Below are 26,050 nucleotides of genomic sequence, written 5' to 3'. Positions count from 1 at the left end.
AATCTTTCCTCTTTAAAGAAATCTACAAGGTTTTAAGTACACAGCAAGTTGGGGAGACTTTTTTTATCCTAAAAGAAGTTTCTCAGAATTGTTCATGAAATGCTAAAGGATAGGACAAATGTATCGAGTTACTTGTTGATCAGATTTGCTTTGAACATAAAAGTATACCTTTACAGACTGGTCCAGTATAAGATGATTAACGTACCACTAAAAGCAGCAGTTCATTTTATTAGACTGGAGAAGAAGGTGATTTGGCAAAAATTGTATTCTTTCCAAGTTGTGCTGACTGTCTAGGAAACTACTTTTTCATTGGTCTTCTTGTGGTAGCCTTAACAGTCTTCCAAAAGGTATACAAGAAAATTTGAACAGGTGATATTATGTGCAAGTTAATAATATCTCTTTCTCCCTCCACCAAACTCATTTTTATTAAATAATTATATACTAATTTTATAAACATAAAACATGTTATTTGGATAATGATGCCAAGGTAACTGCAACAAAATTGATGAGTGTCTGGGCTGAGAAATTGAATTTATACCTGGTGCTACCTTTTTCTGATTGTTTTGAATTCCTTTGGTTGCCCTTAGTATATTTAGGTGTTTAAAATACCCTCAGATTATTCTGTATTTATTTTATCCAGAGTACAGATTCATATTCCTCCAGTCAAGACGTGCTAAGAGCCTGATTTTCTTTTAATTTCATGGAGAACAATTGACTAGCCACTAAGAACAGTTATTAAAACTTGCCAGTTTTCAACTTAAAATCAGTGAACATTTGGCATTTCCTTAAGAAAAGTTTTGCGAGTTTTGCTTTTTTCCCAGTTGTATTTGCCTAATTTGTTTTTATATGTTATTTAAAATTTAGTAAGATTGTTCTAGATTCTGAAAGTCATTTTAGTACTTTTTTTTCCTTGCCTTACCACAGTGAAGACCAGCAGACATACACAAGAAGATACTTGTTTTTTATACCAGGATTCGACAGTAGACATGAGAACAGTTACCATCTTGGCCAGCTTTGACATAATCATACTATATTTTCCCACCAGTCAGTCAGATAAGTTGGAGGGGTAAATGTGAGGATTTTATGGTTCTCTAGTTCCCAGTTTGAGGCCTCTGTTTGCTTATCATGAGAAGGTACTTGGTTAGAGTTTTCAGAGGAGGTTATATATAACCTTTGAAGGAGCTCTTTATAGCCTAGGAAGTTATTTTATTTCTACTTAAGGATAAGGTCTTTATTGTTATGTGTTCATCCATAAACATTTTCAACTGTAGAATTTGTTCTCAAGAAATATAAGTGGCAATACTCTTAGATACCACTTTAAGTGATGTTGAACCACAAAAATCAAAATTGGATTAGCTGTAATATTTCAGATCACAATAACTTTAATGAAATCACTGCCATTATTGCATATTTTTCCAATTACTTGAGAACCTTCTATGTTTGGTTGCTGGGATATTGCCATGGTCACATTCTGTGTTGGTTTGGAGTGGTGAGTTGTGGAATCAGTGGCAACTCAGGACGCCCAGGCTTGGAAGTAGGCTGTCTGAGAAGTCTTCATTGTTTTGAAGCCACACTTGACATGGACCAGAAGGTTCTGAAGAGACTGGTGGAATCCATCAGTAAGAGTGTCAATAACTGTAAGTACTGACCAGATACCCAGCACTGCCTGAACATCTTCAGTCAAATAAAAACATTGGGTAGTTGGCAATGAACAAGTGCTTTATAACCCCAAAGTAGAGTTCTCCTATTTTCTATCTAATATTTTGGTCATTTAAAAAATATAGGTACTGAGTGAATGATAATGCCTGCACTTACACAGAAAATATTTCAGTCATCAGGTGTCCTAAAATCCATGACATATGTGGGAAGACTAGCTTGAGAATTTATGTGACGGTGTAAATGCTAAAGGATTATGTGCCTACGGAGTTCTGATTTTATTACAGTCTGAAATTTAATAAGAGATTTCAAAGTATAAAGGTTTACTGTGACAACTTCCCTGAGTTCTCTGGCACAAAAGCCATAGCAGCAGATGACTGCTGTACTTCACAAGATTGATCGAGATACATAAGGTATTTTAGATGTTAAATATCTTGTTGCTTTTGCATATGGCAAGTGTTTATTGAAACTAATAGATTTTTTTTTTAGAATTCCTTGCCCTGCCAGATTTAAAAAAGTAATCTTGTGAATTTTTGTTTCTAAAGCCTGACCACAAGCAATCCTGACTGATTTCTAAGAATTTGTTTCTAGACTTTGAGGAAGTACTTTTATTTCAGCCAGCTTTACGGCCTCATTATTGGGCACTTGCAGTTTTCCTTGTGTGACTTTGGCAGGATGGTTACTACCTTGTTTAAGCCTCTCATTGTGGATGTAATTCAGTTTTCTCTTTTCCTAGTTGGATTTTAAATGATCTAAGCTCCTCAAGCACTCCTGGGCCTGGTTTCACTCCTGTTCTGCTGCTGCTGCTGCTGAGTCACTGCAGTCGTGTCCAACTCCGCGCGACCCCATAGACATCAGTCCACCAGTAGTTGTCCTACTACCGAAAAATCCATTCAGCAGATTTACCTAGTGCTGAATGTAGTGAGACATGCCTGCTGTTAATAGCCTGAGTTTTAGAGCACTCAAAAGGCAATTATGCTTACTTTGAAAATCTGACTTCCCTTTCCTTCCTGATGAAATTTTTAGAGGTGTCTGCTACCCATATGTGTGTTTAAAACCATTATTTGTTACTAATATTTGAAAGCAATTCTCTGAAATAATCAGTAGATACAAGTATGTAAAACTTAATGAGAAAAAAAAAATTAATGAGCCCCATATCCCATATAGTCTTCCACAAAAAAGATATAGCTGTTTAGAAAAAAAAGAAGTTGCATTCCTTCCTTATTCCGAAGTTTTTGACACTTGATAATTGTTAAGTTACTGTTAACAGTTCAGACCCTAAATACTTGAACAGCTAGTGACCAGGATAACCAGATTATTAACAGCTGATGTTTGTTGAGCTCTTCATTGGCAAGATACTGCAAAATGGTTTATGTCCATTGTCTTTACTTGAAACAGACCCATTGAGGTAGGTGATGTTATCCATGTTCTTAGGTGAGGAAACTGCATCTTAGATTGTTTGTGTAAAGTTACCCAGTTAGTGGACTATTTGTGGGGGCTGAGCTAGTCTGATGTATACTCCATCTTTATTTTTTCAAATTAGTCAGCATTATACTAGTCCCTGATGGTCATTCTGTACCCTGTTGTACCATAGTAAAGGCACAATGAAAAGTTGTTGAAATCAGTTCTCGTTCTTGAGTCCTTCCAGTTGAGACCAGGATAGACAATGTGCTCTCATGACTAGAATTTGGTTGATGATGGGTATTGCTGCTTTGGCCATCCCAAGAAGGGACTGTCTTTATTATTTCTCTTGGTGTTCTAATTGTGTGACAGAAAGTTGAAGCGATTTTTCCTGGGCTTTGCTTTAGAGCTTCTTAGGAGGGAGCCTTCATAATTTGCTAGGCCCCTCAAGTGCCACATGGCCATCCAGCCACTACCATTGTGTGACTCTGCTCAGATCATCAGCCGGTCACCTCCAGTGACCTCACAAAGGAAATTCACTACCTTGCTAAACAGCTGTTTACTTTTTTTTCCCTAACAGATCTAGACTGTTTTGTGTTCTAGAGCTAACATGACTACTGTCTTCATGTATACTGCTCTCTAGAGCTACAGTGTTCATTATAGTAACCACTAGCTTCATGTGGCTATTTAAATAAAATATGTAGAACTTAAAATCCAGTTTTGCTCACATGAGCCACTTTTCAGGGTTTAATAGCAGCAACTGAGTTGTGGCTACCAAATTGAACAGCACAGATATAGAACATTTCCATCATCTCAGGAAGTTCTATTAGACATTGCTGCTGTAGAGTCATGCAAAGAAGTTATTCCCTTTTCCAAATAATGGCCCTTTAATCTGATGGGGGAGGCAGATAATTATCTCATGGTATATAGTAAATGGCTTCATGGGTGTGTAACCTGTGTGTTCTTATAGGGCCCCATGCTAAGTTTAAGGCTCTGCTAACACTGACTTAAATTATTTTTTTGTGCTTCCTTGTATTTATTTATTTGGCTGTGCCAGGTCTTAGTGGTGGCATGCTGAGTCTTCGCTCTTTCTTGCAGCATGCAGGATCTAGTTCCCTGGCCAGGGATCTAATGAGGGCCCCGTGCATTGCGTGCACAGAGTCTTAACCACTGCACCACCAGATCCAGTCCCAAAATTCATTTTAAATTAGAGACCTGCATTTTCATTTTGCATTGGGCCCACACATTCTGTAGTTGACAGTGGCCATGACCTCGTATTTGTAGTATGGTAGGAGTAGCTCCCCCATCAGCATCACCTAAAGGTTAATATTGAAAATGTAGATCCCTGAGTACCACCCTTAGTGTATTTTTAAAAATCTCTTATCAGTGGTGCCAAGCCTCCAGAGTGTTCACTTCATGTATTCTTAGACACTATAAAGTTTGAGGATCCTAATCTGAATTGTCTTTTCTTCAGACTTCAATTCTGTAGCCTAATGTCAATCCCATTTTGACAGTGAGTTGGGAATTGACCCAGTCGTTTTCACACAGATTGTCATTTTTATACTTAGGTACATTAGCAAACTTTTTTAAAGATAAGTGAAGAATTTAAAAATTATTCTTAGTAGTGTCATGTGGTTTCTTTCAACTGATCATTTTGGCATCTTAGACCTACTCTGGATCTTGACTCTCATCCAGCATATTCCTTAACTTCTCCAGTTTACAAGTGATTGATTATCATTTATTTAGCAAACATGTATTGCGAGATTACCATTGTCCTAGGCTCTGCTGCTGCTGCTCCTAAGTTGCTTCAGTCATGTCTGACTCTGTGTGCACCCCAGAGATGGCAGCCCACCAGGCTCCCCTGTCCCTGGGATTCTCCAGGCAAGAACACTGGAGTGGGTCGCCATTTCCTTCTCCAATGCATGAAAGTGAAAAGTGAAAGTGAAGTCGCTCAGTCGTGTCCGACTCCTAGCGACCCCATGGACTGCAGCCCACCAGGCTCCTCCATCCTTGGGATTTTCCAGGCAAGAGTACTGGAGTGGGCTGCCATCGCCTTCTCCGGTCCTAGGCTCTACTGGTTACTGAATAGATATTAACATAAAAGTAAGAGATTTTGCTAAAATCCCAAGTATTTAGTGAACTAAATTTCCCTGATCCACTCCTACCAGATGGAGGAAATAGTTAAATGTAGTATGGTTTGACTTTGTAAACTCATGAGCCTGTCTTTTCTGGGCACTCAGGAGTTTTTAATACAATTGACCATCTTTTTTAGGACTTAGACCAGGACCACCTAAGCCCACTAGTCCAATATGTGGCTTTTTCTGCATTTGTGGTACGTAACATGAGCCAGTGTGTGCATACGTAGGTCTGTGTACGTACATATTTCCTGGCTGTGTCTGCTGAACAGGCTTTGCTCTAGCACCACCACCACACTCATACTTGTGGTCTCCCAACTGTGTGGAGGTTTTCCCCAGCAAGCAGTTCTCTGTGACATTAGCTGAGTGTCCCTATAGTTTAACATTACCTGGGGAGCATCAGATTCTACAGGTTAAGAGTTCATTCCTACCAGACAGTACCCCACCAGATGCCAATCACAAGTCCAGGTTATTGTGCTTCTGACCAACTGGCTACAAATCATGACCCCTCCTGTGTTCAGTTAATCTGCTAGAGCACCTCACAGAACTCAGGCTGCAGCTTGCTCTCCAGATTACCAATTTATTATGAAAGGATATGATTGAGTAGCTGGACGGAAAAGATACGTAGAGCAAGGTATGTGGTAAGTGGTGTGGAGTTTCCAGGCTCCCTCTGGACACCTTGGTGTGTTCACCAACCCAGAAGCTCCACTTTTGGGTGATTTTATGGAGGTTTTATTACACAGCCATGATAGATCATTAACTCAATTTCCAGCCCCCCTCTGGAGAAGGATGGAGGTGGAACTAGAATTTCTACACTTTTAAACATGACTTGGTTTTTCTGGTGACAAGCTCCCACCTAGGAAGAACCAACAGTCACCTCATTAGAATAAAAGACATTCCTGTCAACAAGGAAATGCTAAGGGAATTAGGAGCTCTGTGACAGAAACCAAGGGGAGAGACTAATTTTTTTTTTTTTCCCTGCCCATTATTTCACACGGATAATACAAGATGGGACTGGCAAGTAGTGCCAGAAAGCAAGGAAGTGTTGCAAAAGGGTGAGGGCATGTGAGACAGAAGAGCCAACTTGAAAGCTCCCAGTGGCCAAAGCTGAAACAACTTGGGCAGCAAAATTATTGATAAGTGACACAGTATTGGCCTAAAATACATATATGTGACTTCATACTGATGTAAATGATTCAATAAATGGAAAAGAGACAAATCTTCCTTTGAAGATCTTAATAATATAAATACCCCTTCCCTGTGAAGTGGAGTTTGCTGCTGCTGCTAAGTCGCTTCAGTCATGTCCGACTCTGTGCGACCCCATAGACGGCAGCCCACCAGGCTCCTCTGTCCCTGGGATTCTCCAGGCAAGAACACTGGAGTGGGTCGTCATTTCCTTCTCCAGTGCATGAAAGTGAAAAGTGAAAGTGAAGTCGCTCAGTTGTGTCCGACTCCTAGCGACCCCATGGACTGCAGCCCACCAGGCTCCTCCATCCATGGGATTCTAGGCAAGAGTACTGGAGTGGAGTTTAATTAAACCTTTATCATGAGAGACTGGCTTCTAAGGAATAGATTAGAGAAAGGGGAAGTAGATTCAGTGGAGAAACTAGACTGACTGAACTGCGTGATCCTGCTTAGCAGCAGTGATACATTATGTTAGTGTCATGTATCTGATACGTGACAAGAACAGCACTTTATCCCTCTAGTATTTTTCCCCAAAACATAACCACAATTTAATTATGAGGAAAGCATTAGGCAAACCTAAATTGAGGGACATTCTGCAAAATAAAAACTGTCAAGGTTATGAAAAGGACTAAGACTGAAAACTTGCAGGATTGGAGGAGACATGACAGCCAAATGGATCCCACATGGGATCCTAGAATAAAAAGGAAATTGGTGGGAAAATGGGTGAAATCTATAATTTAGTTAGTAATAATGTGCCGATGTCAGTGTACTAGTTTTGACGAATGCCCCATGGTTATGTAAGATACAGTGAAGAGTTTATGGGAATCTTACTCTGGGTGCATCTCTTATGTAAAATACAACTATTCCAAACTAAAAAGTTTAATAAATAACGGGTCAATCTCTAGTTTATGAATACCATTCTCATTACCCACAATTTCTCAAGTATCATTTACAGGGGTTCTTTGACCACACATGTAAGGTCTTTAGATATAATGAGCTGCATAGATAAAACTCAGAGAAAGTTACTATCTGCTGCAGATTGTGTTTAAAATCCTTGATTATTTTGCTGGATAACTTGTTAGTATTTGATTCAGAGCAGTTCCTGCCTCCTGACTCACTTTCTTCAGATGGCCATTTCACGTCGCTGTAACACTCAAATGTTAATTCTCCATCAGAGTTGAGCAGGGCTAGTTTCAGGCAAACATTAGTGTAATATGTACACCATATAGTGTGTCCACATACCTGAGCTGTGTTTCTCCTCATATTCCATAAAAGAAGGGGGAAAAAAGATGGTTTTTGTCCTCAGAGCACCTGCAGCCCCTTCTGTGACCAAGTCTTGAAAAGTCATGTTGCTTTATTTCTATTGTACTCTTGGTTGAAATGGTGGTCAAAAAATCCCCCTAGTTTTAAGTGAAGGAGACAAACCCCATCTTTCTAAGGGAGAAGTATCAGAAGTCTCATTGTAAGAAGAGCATATGAGTGCTACAGAATTTAAAAGTATCTGGGAAAAGATAACCTGTCACATCTAGATTGACCATTCATAAGGCAATTCCAAGAATCCACTGCCAAAGTGATCCTCCTTAAATGCAAATCTGATCCTGTTAACTTGGCAGCCAAAATTTTTCAATGAGCCCCTCTGTAAAGTCAAACGGTTCTGTCACCTAGCTGCACCAAACCATCTGTGGCTCTGAGAATATGCCACCCTGCCTTCAAACTGCCTCCTCTCGTAAATGCTTACTCCTGTGATTGCTTTAGCTCAGGTGACACCTCTTCCTGGAGCCCCTTCTTATTCACTTACTGCCTTTCCCCACTTAATGATTCCTTTCTTTGGATCACTACCAAACACTTTAATCATAGTGTTCGTAACACTTTTATTTCACTTCTTTGTCTCTTGACCAAAGTGTAATAAATTCAGGGCAGAAATGATGGTGTATTCATTGCCTAGGTTCATGGGAGTCCCTTAATAAATGCTTAATAGATGGATAAAAATGACCTTTATGTCAAATTTGGGGGCTATGTATGAAGACTGAGAATCTAATTCAGTTGATAAATAATATTAGGTATCTTAATTGTTTATTCTATAGATTTATCAACCTTTACCCTAAGAGCCAAGTCATTCTGACCATGTTAGAAACCCTAATGTAAACTGCATATTTGCTGTCAGTTCTCATTGGTTTTCGTTGGGTAACTTGAAATCATCTCAAAGACAAAATCTAGAAAATATTTCTCCCTCCACCGTCCCCAAAAGAGGGAGGGAGCAGAAGGAAGAGAGAAATAGAACTAGTAACCAGCTTCCCTCCTAACTCTTAGTTCTCTCAAATTATCTTTCATTCATAGAATCAGACTTTTATAAACTGAGGGAATCTCAGAGATCATCTAGAATAATACTCAAATTTTACAGGTGAGGACTGTGAGGCATAAAGAAGTTGAATTGTGTTAAGTCAGCTATGTAGGATAAGAAATGGAAGTGGAACCCAGATACTTAAGTCCAGTACCCCCAACCCACAAAGCCTAATCACTTAATTCTCAGTTTGGACAGTGCATTAGAGTCACCTATGTGCTTCTTAAACAGCGTATCAGGCTCCCTTACCTGCTTTCTGACCTCATTTCTGTGGTCCTAACCAAAGGAGAAGGCAATGGCACCCCACTCCAGTACTCTTGCCTGGAAAATCCCATGGACAGGGGAGCCTGGTGGGCTGCCCTCTATGGGGTCGCAAAGAGTCGGACACGACTGAAGCGACTTGGCGGCAGCAGCAACGGAAGTTTATTGCTCCAGCCAGGCTTCTAGGCTTCCAGTTTTCCCCTTCAATACAACTTTGTCAGGTGGGTTTTCTTAAACCACTTCTCAACCCTTACAGCGTAGAAGAATTAACTGAGCTTTTGTTTCAAAGGTAGCTCCTGGACCCAGTGTTAGCAACTGTGACTTAGTAGGTCTGGGGCAAGGCCTTTGACAAGAAATGAGAGGTGGATGATTTTCATACAGAGGGGTCCAAAGATGATACCACAAGAAAGCCTGCTCCGGTAAAATAAATGTTAATCTCCTGACCAGGCATTCAAGGCTCTCTTTCAACAGCCTGTCCTCTTCAGTCTTGTTTTTCACTTCTTTCCAACTTGCTGTGCTCCCAGCAAAACATATTCAACCTCAATCTCAGTTCTTTCCTTTACTCATGTTATTCCTACTCTTCCTGGAATTCTCCACTTCTTTACCACCCTGAATACATTCCTTTCTGGATAAATGCTCTGCATCCTTCAAGGCCCAGTTCAAAGTCTACTCTCATGAAAATAGCACAACTCTTTCTCATACAGATTTCTCTTCACATGTCTATAGTGGTGAGTGTTATATGACATGATTTAACATTTATATACTGTCTTAATGAGACATCTGAGTGGCATCTATCTTGATTGTGTGAGCTCTTAAGTAACAAGTCCATGTCACAGTTTTTAAACCACTAGTACTTTAGAGAAACAAAATAGCTAATTAGTAAAATATATTTTATTGGGTTGAAGGTTAAATCTAAGTTGTATTTGTATTTTCATTTTACAGTCAAAAAGAGTGAAATAGAGTGTCTCATAAGAATTTTTCACAACGTGGTGGGAAGAGGTGATATGAAACTTGGTAACGTCGGACTAGATTGTAACACATTTCGAGTGATCCTGCACAGCATATTTGGAATGACTGATGATGTGCTAATGAACAGGGGTAAGGAGTCATGGAGACTGAAATGGGCCAAGCTGAGATGGCAGGTGTGTGTGGGTGTGTGTACACACATACATATATACACACATATATTCAGTTTTCACCAAACACTGAAATTTTTTAATGCAAAAACTATAAATATAATTCTGGTAGTGCTACTGATTTAGAACAGTAAATTTGATTCGATCATGAGGATGGATTTTATTATAAACTCACTCAAATTGTTGTCTCATAGCTGTAGTACTTTGAGAAAGAACCAGTAATGAACTAAATAAGCTAGCAGTGTTCTTTTTAAAAGATAAGTTTGTGGTTTCCATTGTCTTTGGATTCATATGCTGTAGACATGTAAAACATGTAAAGACATGTTGACTTCTTCAACACACACAAAAAGAAAATTACTGATTGTATTGAAAAAAATTAATTTTATATTTAAAATAGGAAATTATATAACGTGATCCAGTCAATTTCAATAACAAACTTTTAGTGTTCAATTTGATGTCTTGATGTGTGTAGACACCATGAAAACTATATCATGTCATGTGGTGGTCCTCAGTTATATCCGACTCTTTGCAACCCCCATGGACTGTAGCCTGCCAGGCTCCTCTGTCCATGAAATTTTCCAGGCAAGAGTACTGGAGTGGGTTGCCATTTCCTTCTCCAGGGGATCTTCCCAACACAGGGACTGAACCCTCATCTCTTGCATCTACTGCTTGGCAGGTAGGTTCTTTACCACTGAGCCACCTGGGAAGTCCATAGTCAAAATAACTTATGTTTCCATTACCCCCAAAAGAGTAAACAATATTGTATTTTCTATAGGATAAAACCAAGATTTCATTGGTAGTTTCAAAAATAATGTATTATTTTACTAATTGATCTTTAGGTATAATACAAATTCTTTAGAACAGGATTTTACCACTCTTTTCAGAGTAGAAAAAATTATCACATTGATTATCTACATTATTGGTCTTTTTTCCTCAAAATAGCCATACAAAACATCACAAGTGACACTCATCATTAACCATGGGGAGGAGAATGGCTTCTTTCTGTAAAATCTGTTGGAAATACACTTCCGGTTATTTTTGATTCTTTCAAGAAAGATTGTGCCCCTCTTTTGTCCCCCTCTTTTTGGGAGGAAATACTTTTTTTCTCTCTATTCATACTACTCTTGAATAATAGCTATAAATTACAATACACTAACACATTCTTTTTATTTCAGTATTTTTTGCATTTGACAAAGACAATGATAACTATATAAATGTGAAAGAGTGGGTTAAAGGACTATCAGTGTTTCTTCGAGGGACTTTTGAAGAAAAGCTGAAGTGTAAGATTTCTATATAAATTTTAACATATATTGTCAATTTTATATTTAATTAATCCATAAATTATTTTTTAAAAAATATAAACTCAGTGTTATTCTCTATAGCACTCTTGCAAAAGTAGTTCATGAGAGTTTAAAAAAAAATGCAGATGAAATGGGTGACCTATCTTATAGGAGAGTCCCTAGACCTAGGACACTTACTTCAGTAGTTCTGTAACAATCAAATACCACCAGGATGGCTCTTTGGCTCATAGCCTGGGCAAATAACAGCAGCTACAGGTCAGGACGGGTGCCAACTATGATCATAGGCAAGGCTGAGCTCTCTGGGGCTGTGTCTGGGCTCAGCAGGAAATGGGCCTTGAATATGGGCAGCCGTGTAGTTTACTGTGGGACTATTGCTTGTCTTTCCCTCAGAGAAAGTATGAGGGATGAACACACAACAAGGCAAAGCACACAACTGTCCGACACCAGCACTCTATTGTTAGAGTGAGTGCAGGCGGATAAAGAGAGGGAGTGAGACTGAGGCAATGCAATCCCAAAGGAAGGAAGTATCATAAAGGGAGCTTCCTACAGAAAAGCATCATCAGGAGTTCCAAAGACGAAAGTCTCCCAGTTCACAATTTTGTAGAGCTAGCTCTGGCTCACCTCACCTGTACCACCGCTGTGATGCATGTTTTCTATGTTTGACACCTCCTGTGCCGGGGTGTGAAACCTAGAAAGAGAATAGGAACAATTTTAAACAACAGTGTTCAAGGGAACAGATATCAAATTACTTAGGAAACACTGCAGAGTTCTGAGTATGCAAGCAAATTTTTATCCCTTCTGCCACTTGATTCTGGATTTGGGATGTTCAAAAGAAAATCTCTAAGTTAAATACGTGTTTTAAAAATGATAGTAACATTTTAAAGACTCACCAACTGTATTTGACATTTATGAATTGTTTCTCTGTTTTATTTGGGGGAGGTCTTTTTTTTTTCCTTTTTTTTTAATACTTAAAAAATTGGTCAGCTGCTGAAGAGCTGGGCAGATGGCTCGAGAAAGACGTCGGATGTCATTGTCCTCCCAGCTTTTCAATCTTCCCCTGAAGCCCCTCAATAAAATGGTTTGATCCAAAAAAAAACTAAAATTGAGGTATAATTGACATTCTGCTGCGGCTGCTGCTAAGTCGCTTCAGTCGTGTCCGACTCTGTGCAACCCCATAGACGGCAGCCCACCAGGCTCCTCCATCCATGGGACTCTCCAGGCAAGAACACTGGAGTGTGTTACCATTTCCTTCTCCAATGCATGAAAGTGAAAAGTGAGAGTGAAGTCGCTCAGTCGTGTCCGACTCTGCGACCCCATGGACTGCAGCCCACCAGGCTCCTCCGTCCATGGGACTCTCCAGGCAAGAGTACTGGAGTGGGGTGCCAGTGCCTTCTCCAATTGACATACAACATTGTATAATTCCTTTTTTTACTTACATGTTTTTTCCCCCACTTTTCTCCAATTTTCACAGGATACCATTAAGTATAGTAGTCACTTGTTCCTTATAATTGCAGTGTTCTTATACAGAAGTCTCACTGAGAAATGAAAAGTGAAGTTTCATGAATGTAAATTCTTGTGAAAGGGTTCGTGACGAAGTGCAGCTGGACATGATGAACTGCTGTTGTTTAGTCTTTAAGTCGTGTCCCACTCATTTGCCGCCCCATGGACTGTTGCCTGTTAGGCTCTCTGTCCATGGGATTTCCCAGGCAAGAATACTGGAGTGGGTTGCCATTTTCTTCTCCAGGGATCTTCCCAAACCAGGGATCAAACCCATGTCCCCTGCATTAGCAGGTGGTTTCTTTACCACTGAGCCAACAGGGAAGCCAGCATATAATGAATAGCACCACACTATCAATTTTTTTCCCTTTTCTAATCCCACTGCCTAAAAATACTTCATGTATTATATATTTCAAGACATGGTAATTTGGGGAAAATACTATTTCTAGTAGGGTTGTGTCACAAGCTCATATATGCTATATATTAGAAAAATGCAACAAAAGAGCTAATCTGATACTCTGGAATTTAATACCTGGTTCTTTTTCTTCCTCCCTCACTGCCTCCCTTCCTCCCTTCCTTCTTTTCTTCCTATCTTGCTCTTCGTTCTTTCCTTGTCGCTCTCTCTCTCTCTCCCCTCCCCACTCCTTTCTTTTCTTTCCAAAAACATTTAACTAGATTACTAACTCAAGAACTACTTCACTGCTATATTCCCAGGACCTGAATAAGGTCATGTGTGGGATGAAGTTATGATAAACTGTAGTAGTGCTTACATGGTGCAGTGGAAATCATGGAAATCGTTCTCCAGGGAGAGATGGATCATTCTGGATAGTGAAATGGGCAGTCTCCAAGGAGATGACAGACTCACTACCCACTACCCAAATATATTGAAATATGTTTTTTTGTCAGTGATATAGTGATGTGTATACACTAGCTTTTTAAATCTGAGTAAGAAGGAAATTGCCTGGAAAATCCCATGGATGGAGGAGCCTGGAAGGCTGCAGTCCATGGGGTCGCTGAGGGTCGGACACAACTGAGCGACTTCACTTTTACTTTTCACTTTCATGCATTGGAGAAGGAAATGGCAACCCTCTCCAGTGTTATTGCCTAGAGAATCCCAGGGATGGGGGAGCCTGGTGGGCTGCCGTCTATGGGGTCATACAGAGTCGGACACGACTGAAGTGACTTAGCAGCAGCAGAAAGAAGGAAATTATAGCAGCAAGATACACATATATATTTATATGTGTATAAATGAAAAGAAAGAATTTATACACATATGTGTGTGTGTGTGTGTGTGTATCTCACAAAGGATATTTAGTCTCGTGGAAAGATTTATAAAATTCTCTACTGTGTAGAATGTTGTTGTTCAGTCACTAAGTCATGTCTGGCTCTTTGTGACCCCATGGACTGCAGCACGCCAGGCTCCTCTGTCCTCCATTGTCTCCCAGGATTTGCTCAAATTCATGTCCACTGAGTCCATTGAGTCTGGACTATAGATTGTATAAACTGTTTTTATCCTTCTTTAATTACATACTGAAATAACTGAGAAGACTAATGACATTTTAACTATTTTTATCCATATCTATAAACTTCTTGTGCTTTGAAAAGTTTGTTTTGAAGTTTATTATTTCAATGGTGATGGTTACATTTCTCGAGAGAGAATATATGACATGTTGAAGAACAGTCTACACCAACAGTCACCTGGAGAAGAGACTGATGAAGGAATAAGAGAGTTGGTAGATATAGCACTGAAGAAAATGGTAAGAATAAACAAGCTGTAATTCATTATATCCAGTCAAGTGGATGTGAGAAAGCTAAAGAAATGATTTGGTTCCCTACGTGGTGAATGTAACCTTCGTGAGGGCAGGAGTTCTTGTTTGTTCTCTGCTCTATCCATTGCCTAAAACAGTGCCTGGCTGACAGTGGTTACTTCATAAATATATATGGGATGGCTGGGTGATTAAATGAATCACCACATTAAATGAATGTTAATTTTATTTATTACTGTACTATCAGTAAATCCTCATCTGGGAAGGAGGGTGATAGATTTAGTTCTTTTAAAATTGAATGCCACTGTAGTCTCTCTTCATGACCTTTGCTTTCTCATCCATCTCAACACTCATTATAATGAAATAGCCCATATAAACTGCTTACTACATGCTGGGCCCTTCACAGAAGCTTAATATTTAAACATGTTTTATCTTCAAAACAACAGTATGAAGTAGAAAATATTATCTCTTTTGCAGGTGAGAAAACTGAAGTGCAGATAGGTTTATACAAGGTCATGATGGAAAATGAGGTGCAAAGTTTATCTTTCAATGAAACCAGTAACACCTCTTGATTATGGCCATAGTGATTTCTTTTTCTTCTTCCTGTGACCCTAAACTGGATACCAATGGTTTAAGACTCTGAGGCCGCCAGGGTCCAGCTCACTATCTCTTTGGAGTTGAGGAAGTAAGCGATGAGGGGGTCTGCCGAGTCTCAGATTCAGCTAACAGACCAGAGGGTGTCCTCTTCCATTGGAAATGCTCAGTAGCCACTAAGAGGCGGGAGGGCAGACTTCTTGAGTGACAGTATCCTTCCCAGTACCACACCCACGCCCCCTTTTTTTAAAATACTTAAAAAAAAATTTACTTGGCTGCACTGGGTTTCAGCTGTAGCACATGGGATCTTTAGTTGCAGAATGCAGGATCTGGTTCCCTGAAGGGCGACTGAACCTGGCCAGGCTCCCTGTGTGGGGGGCATGGAGTGTTAACCACTGGACCACAAGGGAAGTCCCCCCAGCCCCTTCTTTTGGAAAGAAAATGTTATGGAGTGAATCTTTTTCTGAAAATTATTCAAACTTTTCTTTAAATTAAGAGCCCCCCAGCAACCTTGATTTAGTTATGCTCAGAAGTGAAAAAATAAGGACTCATCAAGTCAAATCCAAATTGAATTAAGCAGTTAAAACTATTCATAATCTACACACACGATTTAGTTCCTCTCTCATAGTCCCTGTCATGAACACTGCATTCCAGCCTGGTCTGCCTGCTTCCTGACTTGCATTCCGGCTTACTGTCATAATCCATGCTGAGCCATTCCTCTGCTTTTCCTCACCACCTATCTACACCCCAACCATCTTTAAGGGCCTAGCAGAAGTCTGCTAGCTTCTCCTCCTGATCCTAGTCCTTCTTGCTCTCTCAGTGCCTGCTCCTTATTAAGCAGCTTCACTTTTACACATTTTACGTTATATCCTTGTCTCAAGTTTAAGAGATGCTTTGTGAAACAAGACTAAGCTTAAGAATCTTTGGCACTTTTCATCACAAAAGTAGCAGTATGGTAACGGGCTTCCTCTAATTTTGTTTCATTTCCCCAACTTGGGTAGAAGTCCTTTAAGGATTTTGATTATTATTTACTTATTTGGCCGCACCAGGCCTTAGTTGTGGTGTGCGGGATGCTAGCTGCCGGCCCACGAGGGAAGCCGCCCGAGGGACAGGGTTTTCTATGTCTCAGGTAACGCTGGGGCTGCTATGACAAAGTATCATACTCTGGGTAGATGAAACAACTGGAGTTTATTTCTCACGATTCGCGGAGTCTGAGAAGTCCACGATGACAGTGCCGGCAGGCTCACTGCCTGGCTGAGCGCTCCCTTCTTGCCTGCTGACGGCCACCTCCTCAGTGGGCCCTCACATGGCAGACAGGGAGCCTTGGCCTTCCTTTTACTCACAGGGACCTTCATGACCTCACCGAAACCAAACTTAGCTCCCAAAGACCCCCACCTTCAAATATGATCCCACTGCAGTGGTTAGGGCTTTTATTTGGGAGATGTGGAGAGACAAACATTCTATTCATAATATCAGGTATTAGATTAAAAGGAACAAAGTAAGTTGCCTCCATAAATAAGCACCTTTTGATGTGTGCAAGTAGTGCCTACGTAAGTGTGAACTTTTTTGATTTGGTAAAATCTTTTATTCTACAGTTCTTTTCCATGCAGAATTAAAATTAACTACTCTGTCATTTACCAAGAAATCATGTTCCTCTCTAGGATTACGACAACGATGGCAGGGTATCTTTTGCAGATTTTGAAAAAGCAGTGAAAGAAGAGAGACTTTTGTTGGAAGTGTTTGGGCCATGTTTACCGGATGCAAAGGTACAGTGGCAGCAGCGAGTTGGTTTGGGGGAAATTTTCAAAGGATCTGAAAAGAAATACTTGCTAGACACTTACCTCTATAGGGTTCCAACCTACTGCTGAAGTTCCGGCAATCAAGGTCTCTGCCCCATCTTAGCATTTGGGACCCAAGACGGAATTATACACAAGACTCTCAGCTTTTAACCACCTTAATCATACACAATTCCTAATATTCTGGATGTTAATATTTTCTCCCTCTAAACCCAAGGTATACTGGCTTGCTTGAGATACAACAGCAAATACAGGGTGGATTCAGCAAGAACCTACCATCAACTGCTAGGAGAAAACTCGATCTCTTTCTCATTTGTTGTCAATGAGAATACACTTTCAAAAATTTTGGACACATGCATAGTATAGTATTTTATTTGTGCTCACAAAGTATTGAATTTGACAAATGTTTTCTGTGCCAGAAGAGCCGGCCTGATAATTGACTTCACTATTTCCTTTCTTAATTCTTTGAGCAACTGTGCTTTGCAAACACGTGATATAGGAAGAAACTTTTTATTCTCTGCAGTAATTTAGATGGGTGATTTTTGTGGATGAATTTTCATAATGTTAAGCTATCCTTCATAGCTCAGTTGGTAAATAATCCGCCTGGAATGCAGGAGACCCCGGTTTGATCCCTGGGTTGGGAAGATCCCCTGGAGAAGGGAATGGCAACCCACTCCAGTATTCTTGCCTAGAGAATTCCTGGAAAGAGCAGCTTGGCGGGGTACAGTCCCTGGCGTCGCAAAGTCAGACACGGCTGAGAAACTGACACTTTCCCTTTCAAGCTATCGTTAAGTCATCTCAGCTTGTCCTGCTGTAGTTTATCCCCACATTTTAACTGTCTGGAAACCTGTATTAAAAATCAATGTGTAAAAGGCAAACTTTTTAAGAGGACTGATGGGTTAAACAGTATAGAGTAACAGACTGGAGTAAGTACTTAGGTTCAGAGGGAACCACCAGGGTTCTTCAGCTGCTCCCCCGAGTCCGTCCGTGGCCCGTTACCTGGAGTCTTACTGCTCCAAGTGTAATCTGTGCACCACTGGCATCACCTAGGAACTTGTGAGAACTGCACTCAGACCCCTCCTCAAACCAGCTGAACCAGAATCTTTTTTTCTTTAGTGTGACACAATTCAGGTTCATTTTCTCTCTCGTGTCATGGTCCATCTTGTGTCTGTGGCCAGGGATGAGGAGGAGTGCTGGCCTCCACAGTCACAGAAAAGGTCAGGGACACAGAACCCACATAGCAGCTCCTCCCTTCAGGACTATCAGAGAAAATTTCAATTGACATAAAATACATCTGTCATAAAATTTATCTTAACCAGTTTTAAGCGTACAGTTCAATAGTTGTAAGTACATTGATGCTATTTTGCAACCAATCTCCAGAAATCTGCTCATCTCGCCAAATTGAAACTCTATACCCATTAAACAACTTCCCAGTCCCATCACCCACCAGCCCCTGCCACCACCATCCAAATCTGCATTTTAATAAGACCCCAAGGAAGAGACTCAGAACACCTAAAAGTCTGAAAAGCCTGATCTAGACAGCAACTTGCTCTAGTCTATGTTGAACTTGCTAATGTATTTTTTGACTAAGAGTGCACAGAAAGTACAGTTGACCCTTGAACGATACAGGTTTGAACTGGGAGGGTCCACTTGTATGTGGAATTTTTTTCTATTAATAAATACATACTACATGATCCACAGTTGGTTGAATCTGAGGATACAAAACAACAGATATGGAAGGCAGACTGTAAAGTTACATGTGGATTTTTGCGTGGAGGGTCAGCAACCCTAACGCCACATTGTTCAAGGGTCAACTGTATGTAATTATCTCACAAGGAAGTAGGGCCAGTCCCCTTGCCTGAAGCTTCTTTTCATACCATCCACCACGCAGTGCCATCCTAACAAGCTCGCATAACGTCATAAACGAAGGTGAAACTTTCTAACCTTTATGTTCAAATTCAGTCCATTAGGCAAGAGACCCTTAGGATGGGGAGAGAAGAAAAAGAGACACCATCTGGTATGGGCCTCTTCTGGTTACTGTTATCAGCAAAAAAAGAAAACGGCAAACAGCCTGGACATACTTGGACCTCCAATTATGTGGCCCACGGACAGGGAAAACATGTGGGAAGTAGTGGTCAAAGTCTACCATTTACAAACACGGATTTGTTTCTGCCTCAGACGAAGTAAATTATCTTTGAAGTTAACTAAAGCATATATGCTTCTCATTTCAGCTTTGTGCTAACAGTTTATTAACTTTTTTGCTTTACAGAGTTGTCTTGATTTTGAAGCCCTGGCATTCCAACATAGCCTGACTTCTAGTTTTTGAATGTTACTCACCCAAAATTATTAAAATCAGAAACAGATCCTGGTTGCCTGTCTTTATATTGTAAAGTACCTATAGTTGCTTCAGTTGGTTTACATATAGTGATTGCAACATGAGAAATAATGTTGTAATGAACGATTTCTATAATATTAAGTATGGATCAAAATAACATCAATTGATATAATAAGTAATGATAAACTAATTAATTTGTTAAGTTAAGCCAACAACCTTAGATCTTGGAGCAAATGTTGTGAATCAGCCATTCACAATCCTCTTTTCTCCTGCTTCCTCAAAAACAAATAGAAAACCTAAACATCTGACATTCTACACTCTTCTGTTAGGAACAGCAGTGGGCCCAATTCCAGCCAATAAGATGTAACCAAAGTCACGGAGTGGAGGTTCTAGAAAAGTTTTATTTTTTTTAAAGGGACATAATTGGCTGGCGTGTTCTTTGTTCACGATAAACTAATTTTAAAAGATGAAAACTAAATTAGACAAGTAGCTTGAATGAAACTACAAAGAAGAGAGTGCATTAAAAAAAAAAATACCAGCAGTAAAAATCTCTACAAGAATCCAAATGACAGCCTAAAAATAAAAAGTAGTCCTTTAAAAATATTAATTTACTGCAGGCAATTTATATCCTTCTTCTTTGTTTTAAAGGACGACTTCTATGCACATCTTCCACTTTGTCCTCTGGAGGCTTTGGTACAGATGAAATTACCTAGTTTTAAAGAGAACCACCAACAGTTTAATTTTTATAGTAGAAGAGTAATAAACTATTAGAAGAGGTAGGATGTACACCCAGGAGTTTAATCCTTGCCATCACCACACTTAAGGCTGTCAGCCCAGGTTCAAGGTGCAGCCTACAATCTAGGCACAGAGCAAAGTTTTCTGTCCAAATACTGATGGGAGTAAAATTTTTAAAGCCAAGAAAAATTTTGAGGGGAGAAAAGTAAATGTATGCTCTACTTTAACATTCCTTTATAGAGCTGTTATTTTCTGAAGTCACTTGTAATTTTATGAATACAGAGAGATACCCTGGTTTTGTGTAACTTGAAACACGATAATGTTTGATATATTCAGAGACAAGGAGGCTCCAGCCAGGATGGTGGAAGAAAAATGTAGAGAAATAAGCAAAAATGCTAGAATCCTCAATTTCTCAGGGAAAAATGAAACCAAATACATCAGAACAAAGTAGACAATATAAGTTAAAGGACATACAACAGTCTTCACTTAAAATGGAAAATTACTAGAATCTGACATAACTGTATTTAGTATTTTTTCTTCTACAATTTCTAAATCCAGGACTTGGACCTAACTTTTTACTTGAAAATACAGTCGGCTCTGGCTAAGATAACTACGTACGTGTGTCTGTGTCTCAGTCCATCTGCACCTGCAGGCTGGGCGCCAGCACGAGCGAAAACAATGCTACCGAAGTTTAAGCATAAAAACTGTGTCCCTCAGTTTTTATTATAAAATAATTCCTCGTCCTTAACTGGATATAACTTTAATGTTAAGAAAAGGTACATAAAATAATCTACCTTAGCCTTTCTTAATCACATTTTTGAAATATATGTACCACTATGTGAAAAGCATTTTCTGAACCTGAGTTCAAGTACAAGAGAATGGTCTTTCTCCTTCAGATGATTTCTAAAGACTTGCCCCACAGTAAGGTATCTTTCAAAAGCTATCTCAAATATTAACTTTTATTTGTGCTTAGAAAATGGAAAATGATAATGTAAATAACATTAAAAAACTACTACTTAAGGAGGACAATTTATCAATATGTCTAGTCTACTTAAGAAATATGAAATTAAAATGCAGACCTTCAGGCCTAATCTTTAGAAATCTCACCTTCTTCTATGATTATCAAAGAAGCAAAATAAGCATTTGAATTTTTAAATTTATAATTGTGAACTTGAGAAATAAATTATAATAATTTCCCCTCAATGCAGTAGTTCTCCACGTTGGCTCATATTACAACTATCTGGAGAGGGATAGTTCTGTTTAAAAAGGGAGGGCCTGGGCTCCATTCTCATAGACTGATCTGACTGAAACTACTGCTTTTATATTTTCTACCTAGAGTAACATAAAATATACTTAAAGAAAGGATTAGAGGTATCAAAACAAATACATATCTGTAAGTCAAATTCAGTTACTTCAACACAGAATTGTAGGAAAATACATCTAAAAATTAAAAATGGGAAAAAAAGAATGACAATACTGAAGTTCCTACAAATAATTCTCCACTTAGCTGTTAGTCCTTATAACCAAACTGTCTCTTAAAAGTTTCTTTTTTAAACAATCTTACCTCTTTAAGTTTATTCCGAATTAAATTCGCCGTTGTATTCAAGGAGTCATCATGCATGTCCACTTTAGGAATGTCTGGTAACTGGGGGCCAATCATAACCTCCTTGCTACTTGTGTATGCTTCAGCGAGAGTCTCACGCTTGCAGTCGTCTTCTCTTCTCCTTTTCCGCTCCTGCAGCTGTGTTGTCCTAGGCATAAACCTGTCAATTGCCTCTGAAGGAGTGAGAGCCTTCTGTGTGCCAGGGTGGGCCAGTGAATTTTGTAAAGTTTTCATCTGCATTTTCTGCAGAGAGTCACAGTGGTCACAACGCCCCAGTGTTTCATCGAAGTTTCTACCATCCTGAGAGGAGTTTGATGGTCTGTCTACATGTTCTCCTGATGAACATTTACACTTGGGGGAGAAATAACACAAAGGCAACTCAGAAGAATAAGGAAGACAAAGATCTGAGTTCCCAGTTGAAGTGTTCAGAGAGGCTGCAGGAAATCCAGATGTCTTTGAATGGAAGGCCCCTCTAAAATCTTTTGCATCTTTATGCTTCTTTGTCATGTTATGATCTGTATGTTACAATTTAAAAGGCAGGGAAAGGGAAACAGAAATGGTTCATTTACTGTTTTCACCATGTAGAAACATGTAACTTTAAAAAGAAACATTAAGATGTTAATGAATGCTACACTAAAAAATTTATTCTTGAAGAAGTACTGTATTTACATGGTTTAAAAGCTAAAAAGGATATCTGTCCAGTCTTCTCCCTCCCACTTAGCCCTCTTGTTCTCCTATAAAACCCACTTCTCTGTATCTCTCTGCTTTCCAGTTAACTCTACATCTTAGGGAGTTTTTCCATGTCATTACACAGAAAACTTTTTATATCTTCAAAGTATTTTTACTATTTGAACGTATTGTGCTTAGTTTGTGTTTGTAGTTTTTAAAGGAAACAATATGCTGGGTCCATATTTTATCATTTCTTTTGCCACACGGACAGGTTTTCCTGGAGCCAGTTCTTTACACATTTACACAGATTATAGTTCAGTGCCTACGAATGACCAAAGACTCCCAACAGCTCTTGCCAAAAATTCAGGTAAGTTTTCCACTTCGCTCTTCACACTGCCAGGTGCCCCTTACCCAACCAGTCAGAAACTCATCATATTCAATAGCTTTTTAGACACTGTCTTTTTAACCAAAGGGTGAAAATTTGGTAATCTGAGCCTCTAGAATTATTCGGATTTCAGACCACACACACTATCATAGTCCAGTGCTGACTCCTCTAGTTCTACAATCCATGAACTAGATCCTATGACTCCATTCTGTGCACTGGGATTTTGTGTCCAGGGCAACTTGATTAGAAACACGGGGCATCTGGCCAGCTGGTGTTGTTCAACAGTGGAACTTCCCCACTGTTTTCAGTTTTAGATTCACAATTCAAACTGGTCTGCACATCCGAAGCTGTTTCTCACTGCCTTGTAGTCAAAGCCTTAATTCCTCAGCATGGACACAGGCCTTTCAGGATTCACTCACTGTCCCCTTTTCTATTCTCAGATTCACACGTAAGCTGCTGTGTTGCAGTTATCATATATTACTCACAGTTGCTGAAAATGCATGACACTCATTTATTCCTCTGGCCCATTTTTCCATCTGTTCCTCTCCCTTTCTGGGTAATGTCTACTTTCCCTTCAGAACTCAGCCACCTTTCTCATCCTGCAGGAATCTTCCATGAAATAACATCTATCCCTTCCCAGGCCAGATTACATAACATTCTGTAAAGAAAAAACTTCGTAGCTTATACTCACTAGACTGGGAAAACTCTAGGAGGATAAACTCAGCAAAATGCCTGACACATAGGAGGTGTTTAGTAGTAGGCTTTACATACCTTTATTTTTAGTCATTCTTGCTACATAAGCATTCCTCTCTCGTAATTTTTTTCTGGTTTCTTCAACTGTTTCAAATTCTGGAGCATAGCACACATGAAGCAACCCACCAAAGAAACTCTGCTCATCCATTTTTCTCTTGGCTATCCTAAACAGAAATTCACGATATCATGTTTTACTTACGGTGAAAGCTTAACTAGTATACAATGCTTTGATCTAGAAAGCAAAGTCCAGATGTTGTTGTGTACATAAATCCTATGTCTTGGGAGTTAAGATGCTCTGCACGTCAATGGTATTGACCCTACTGATCCACTGCATATTCTTTCAGAGCCTTTCTTCCCCTCTCCCAAGAGTCTTCATAGGTTTTAAGCTAAGTTTTCCAAACATATCCAGACTCCTTTTAACCAACATAGGATTCAGCTGGTTGGCCTGAGGTACACAATCTGTGGTCATGAAATAGAGATTCTGTGTTAAAAGGCCCTCGAGAATTAGCTCATGCCCAGCTTAGCCTTTTTAGCGCAATGTGTTCCTATAATGGGGTTCAAAGATAAGAAATTAATAAAAATATTACAATTATTAATAATGGAGGAGACACAAATATGTAACAGTAAATGAGAAAAGGAGAGGATTGTATTCATTTAATGTATACTTACTAAACATCTATGACTGGCCAGGAATTACTACAAAATTAAGTACTACTGTGTCCAGGGAAAATGGTAAGAAATACTCACTGAGATTTTACCATGTGCCAGGCAGTGGCCTAAATGCTTAAATGCTTCACTTGAAATCACGCTTCTCAACATCTCTATGATGACTCTGAGGCATGGGGAGATCATTTGTCCAAGCTCACCTTGGTTTGTGGAGCCAGGATTCAAATCCACATGTCACACTGTCTGGCTCATCGTAAAAGGGGTGTGGGAGATGCAAAAGCTTCGTGGAATGAATGCACAGTAAGAAAATATGCTTCCCTAACCATGAGGAGCTGGCAAGTTGGTTAGGGCAGTGAGATTATACATAAGAGCAACTGGAGAACAATATATGACCCATATACCCCAGTACTATTTGTAGCACAGAAACTGTGAATTGTAACAGCCAGGGAAGGATGGGTCTTGAAGCATATTAGTGACAAGAATATAAGATAAGGCATTTCATATTTCCCTTATTACAGCAGAGGATTTATGCTACAGAGAAGAAAAAAAAGATGGGGTCAATTCGAGCTATGTTGTTTACTGCATTCTGAACAGGAGGCATCGCATCTGCTAAGCCCTCTACGTGGATTATCTCATTTCATCCTCATACAACTTCAGTAAGTAGACCCTTTTTTACCATTCACATTTTATAGAACAGGAAAACAGGTTTAATGGGATTAAATAACTTGTCCAAGGTCATGATGTTAGTAAGCAGTGGAACCTAAAAATTTAGTCCAAACCCAGTTTTTACTCTACCACACTACAAGACAGAAAATGGTTAAGCATGGAGATGACCTGATGGACAGACTTTTGATAAAGCTAACACTTACATTAAGAATATTGGAGAAAAATAAAAAGCCATGTTAGATTACTGGGTAATTCATGAAAGAATAAGGGAGGCCAAAATGATAGCAATGGGAACAGAGGAAATGAGACACTGCTTAACTTGCATATTACCTTGCGCTTTGTAAATTGAGGAATTTAATAAGATAAACTTCTGTAAACTCTTCTGCTGGGTATTCATCTAGAGCATAATACTGTTCAATTGCACCATATAGAGCAAATCGCTCAACTAATTCCTTCATTGCTCCCACTGCAGGAACTCCTTGTATTAATAAGTACCAAGACTCCAAATTGATTGTATATACCTAAAAGAAATGCAGACACATTAAATGTATTTCACAAACAAGCCTAAGACAACCTGTTACTATTTAAAAAAAAAAAAAGACTGAAAACAAGAACTACTCTGTTCAGGTCTGCAGAAAAGTTGTTGTTTTTTTCTTTTTTTTAAATCTGCCCCTCTCTTTGTAGAAACAATAATTCACCCTACATGTGAGGGCTTCGAGCTAAAACACATAATAGACTACCTCCAATCGACATGTCTTCAGAAGCTGCCTTGGTAAATGTTACAGGAAAGAGTTAAATATTCACTACTGTAAACACGGAAGATACGACTAAAACACATACCCCGTTTTCACGGAGCTCCAACAGTTGACCAGAGGCCGCGAGAGTATCTGCTACCTGAGTACCGGCGTTCCTCACACTCATCTCCAGCAAATGGGTGTGACCGAAGCCTTTCAAGACTTTCTTTACATTAACTAGGAGTGTGAAGCTACAGCTCACATAAAGCTACCGACGACAACGAATGAAACCAAAATCACTTTACCTTCACAGCGCGAGGCCGTCGGCCCTCCCGATACTTGGCTCTCGAGTCACACACAGCTCTTTGGACGTGGTGATCCAATACGCCCCCAATTTGCCCTCCACCCGACGCCATCTTGCCGGCTTTGGCCCTC

The 26,050-nt window shown here is 39.6% G+C and overlaps 2 protein-coding genes across 5 annotated transcripts; one reads left to right on the top strand and one right to left on the bottom strand.

Annotated features, from left to right (window-relative positions):
• The first annotated feature begins 9 nt into the window (after window positions 1–9).
• On the top strand, window positions 10–25,744 carry LOC102409615 (EF-hand calcium-binding domain-containing protein 1). 4 transcript variants are annotated; one of them, XR_006641349.1, is made up of 8 exons: window positions 10–1,637; window positions 9,922–10,077; window positions 11,291–11,395; window positions 14,519–14,670; window positions 16,935–17,039; window positions 22,683–22,778; window positions 24,734–24,871; window positions 25,566–25,744. XR_006641349.1 is itself a non-coding variant. In XM_025290845.3 (7 exons), the coding sequence occupies exons 1-7, from the start codon at window positions 1,325–1,327 to the stop codon at window positions 24,803–24,805; spliced, it is 999 nt and encodes a 332-aa protein (XP_025146630.3). In that variant the 5' UTR covers window positions 10–1,324; the 3' UTR covers window positions 24,806–25,213. The 4 variants fall into 4 exon arrangements, 3 of the variants coding, with proteins under 3 accessions (XP_025146630.3, XP_045022448.1, XP_045022449.1); XM_025290845.3 differs by lacking the exon at window positions 25,566–25,744 and having other exon boundaries at window positions 24,734–25,213; XM_045166513.1 differs by lacking the exons at window positions 24,734–24,871; window positions 25,566–25,744 and having other exon boundaries at window positions 22,683–23,568.
• On the bottom strand, window positions 19,786–26,050 carry RBM48 (RNA binding motif protein 48). The gene is made up of 5 exons (XM_006078342.4): window positions 25,921–26,050; window positions 25,212–25,402; window positions 23,568–23,713; window positions 21,704–22,257; window positions 19,786–20,113 (listed from the first exon to the last, which is right to left on the bottom strand). The coding sequence occupies exons 1-5, from the start codon at window positions 26,029–26,031 to the stop codon at window positions 20,027–20,029; spliced, it is 1,089 nt and encodes a 362-aa protein (XP_006078404.4). The 5' UTR covers window positions 26,032–26,050; the 3' UTR covers window positions 19,786–20,026.

This window comes from Bubalus bubalis, chromosome 8 (assembly GCF_019923935.1).
Source record: "Bubalus bubalis isolate 160015118507 breed Murrah chromosome 8, NDDB_SH_1, whole genome shotgun sequence".
In the NCBI taxonomy this organism is placed as follows: domain Eukaryota; kingdom Metazoa; phylum Chordata; class Mammalia; order Artiodactyla; family Bovidae; genus Bubalus; species Bubalus bubalis.
Note: the sequence above shows the minus strand (reverse complement) of the source record. Positions and strands in the feature narration are given on the sequence as shown.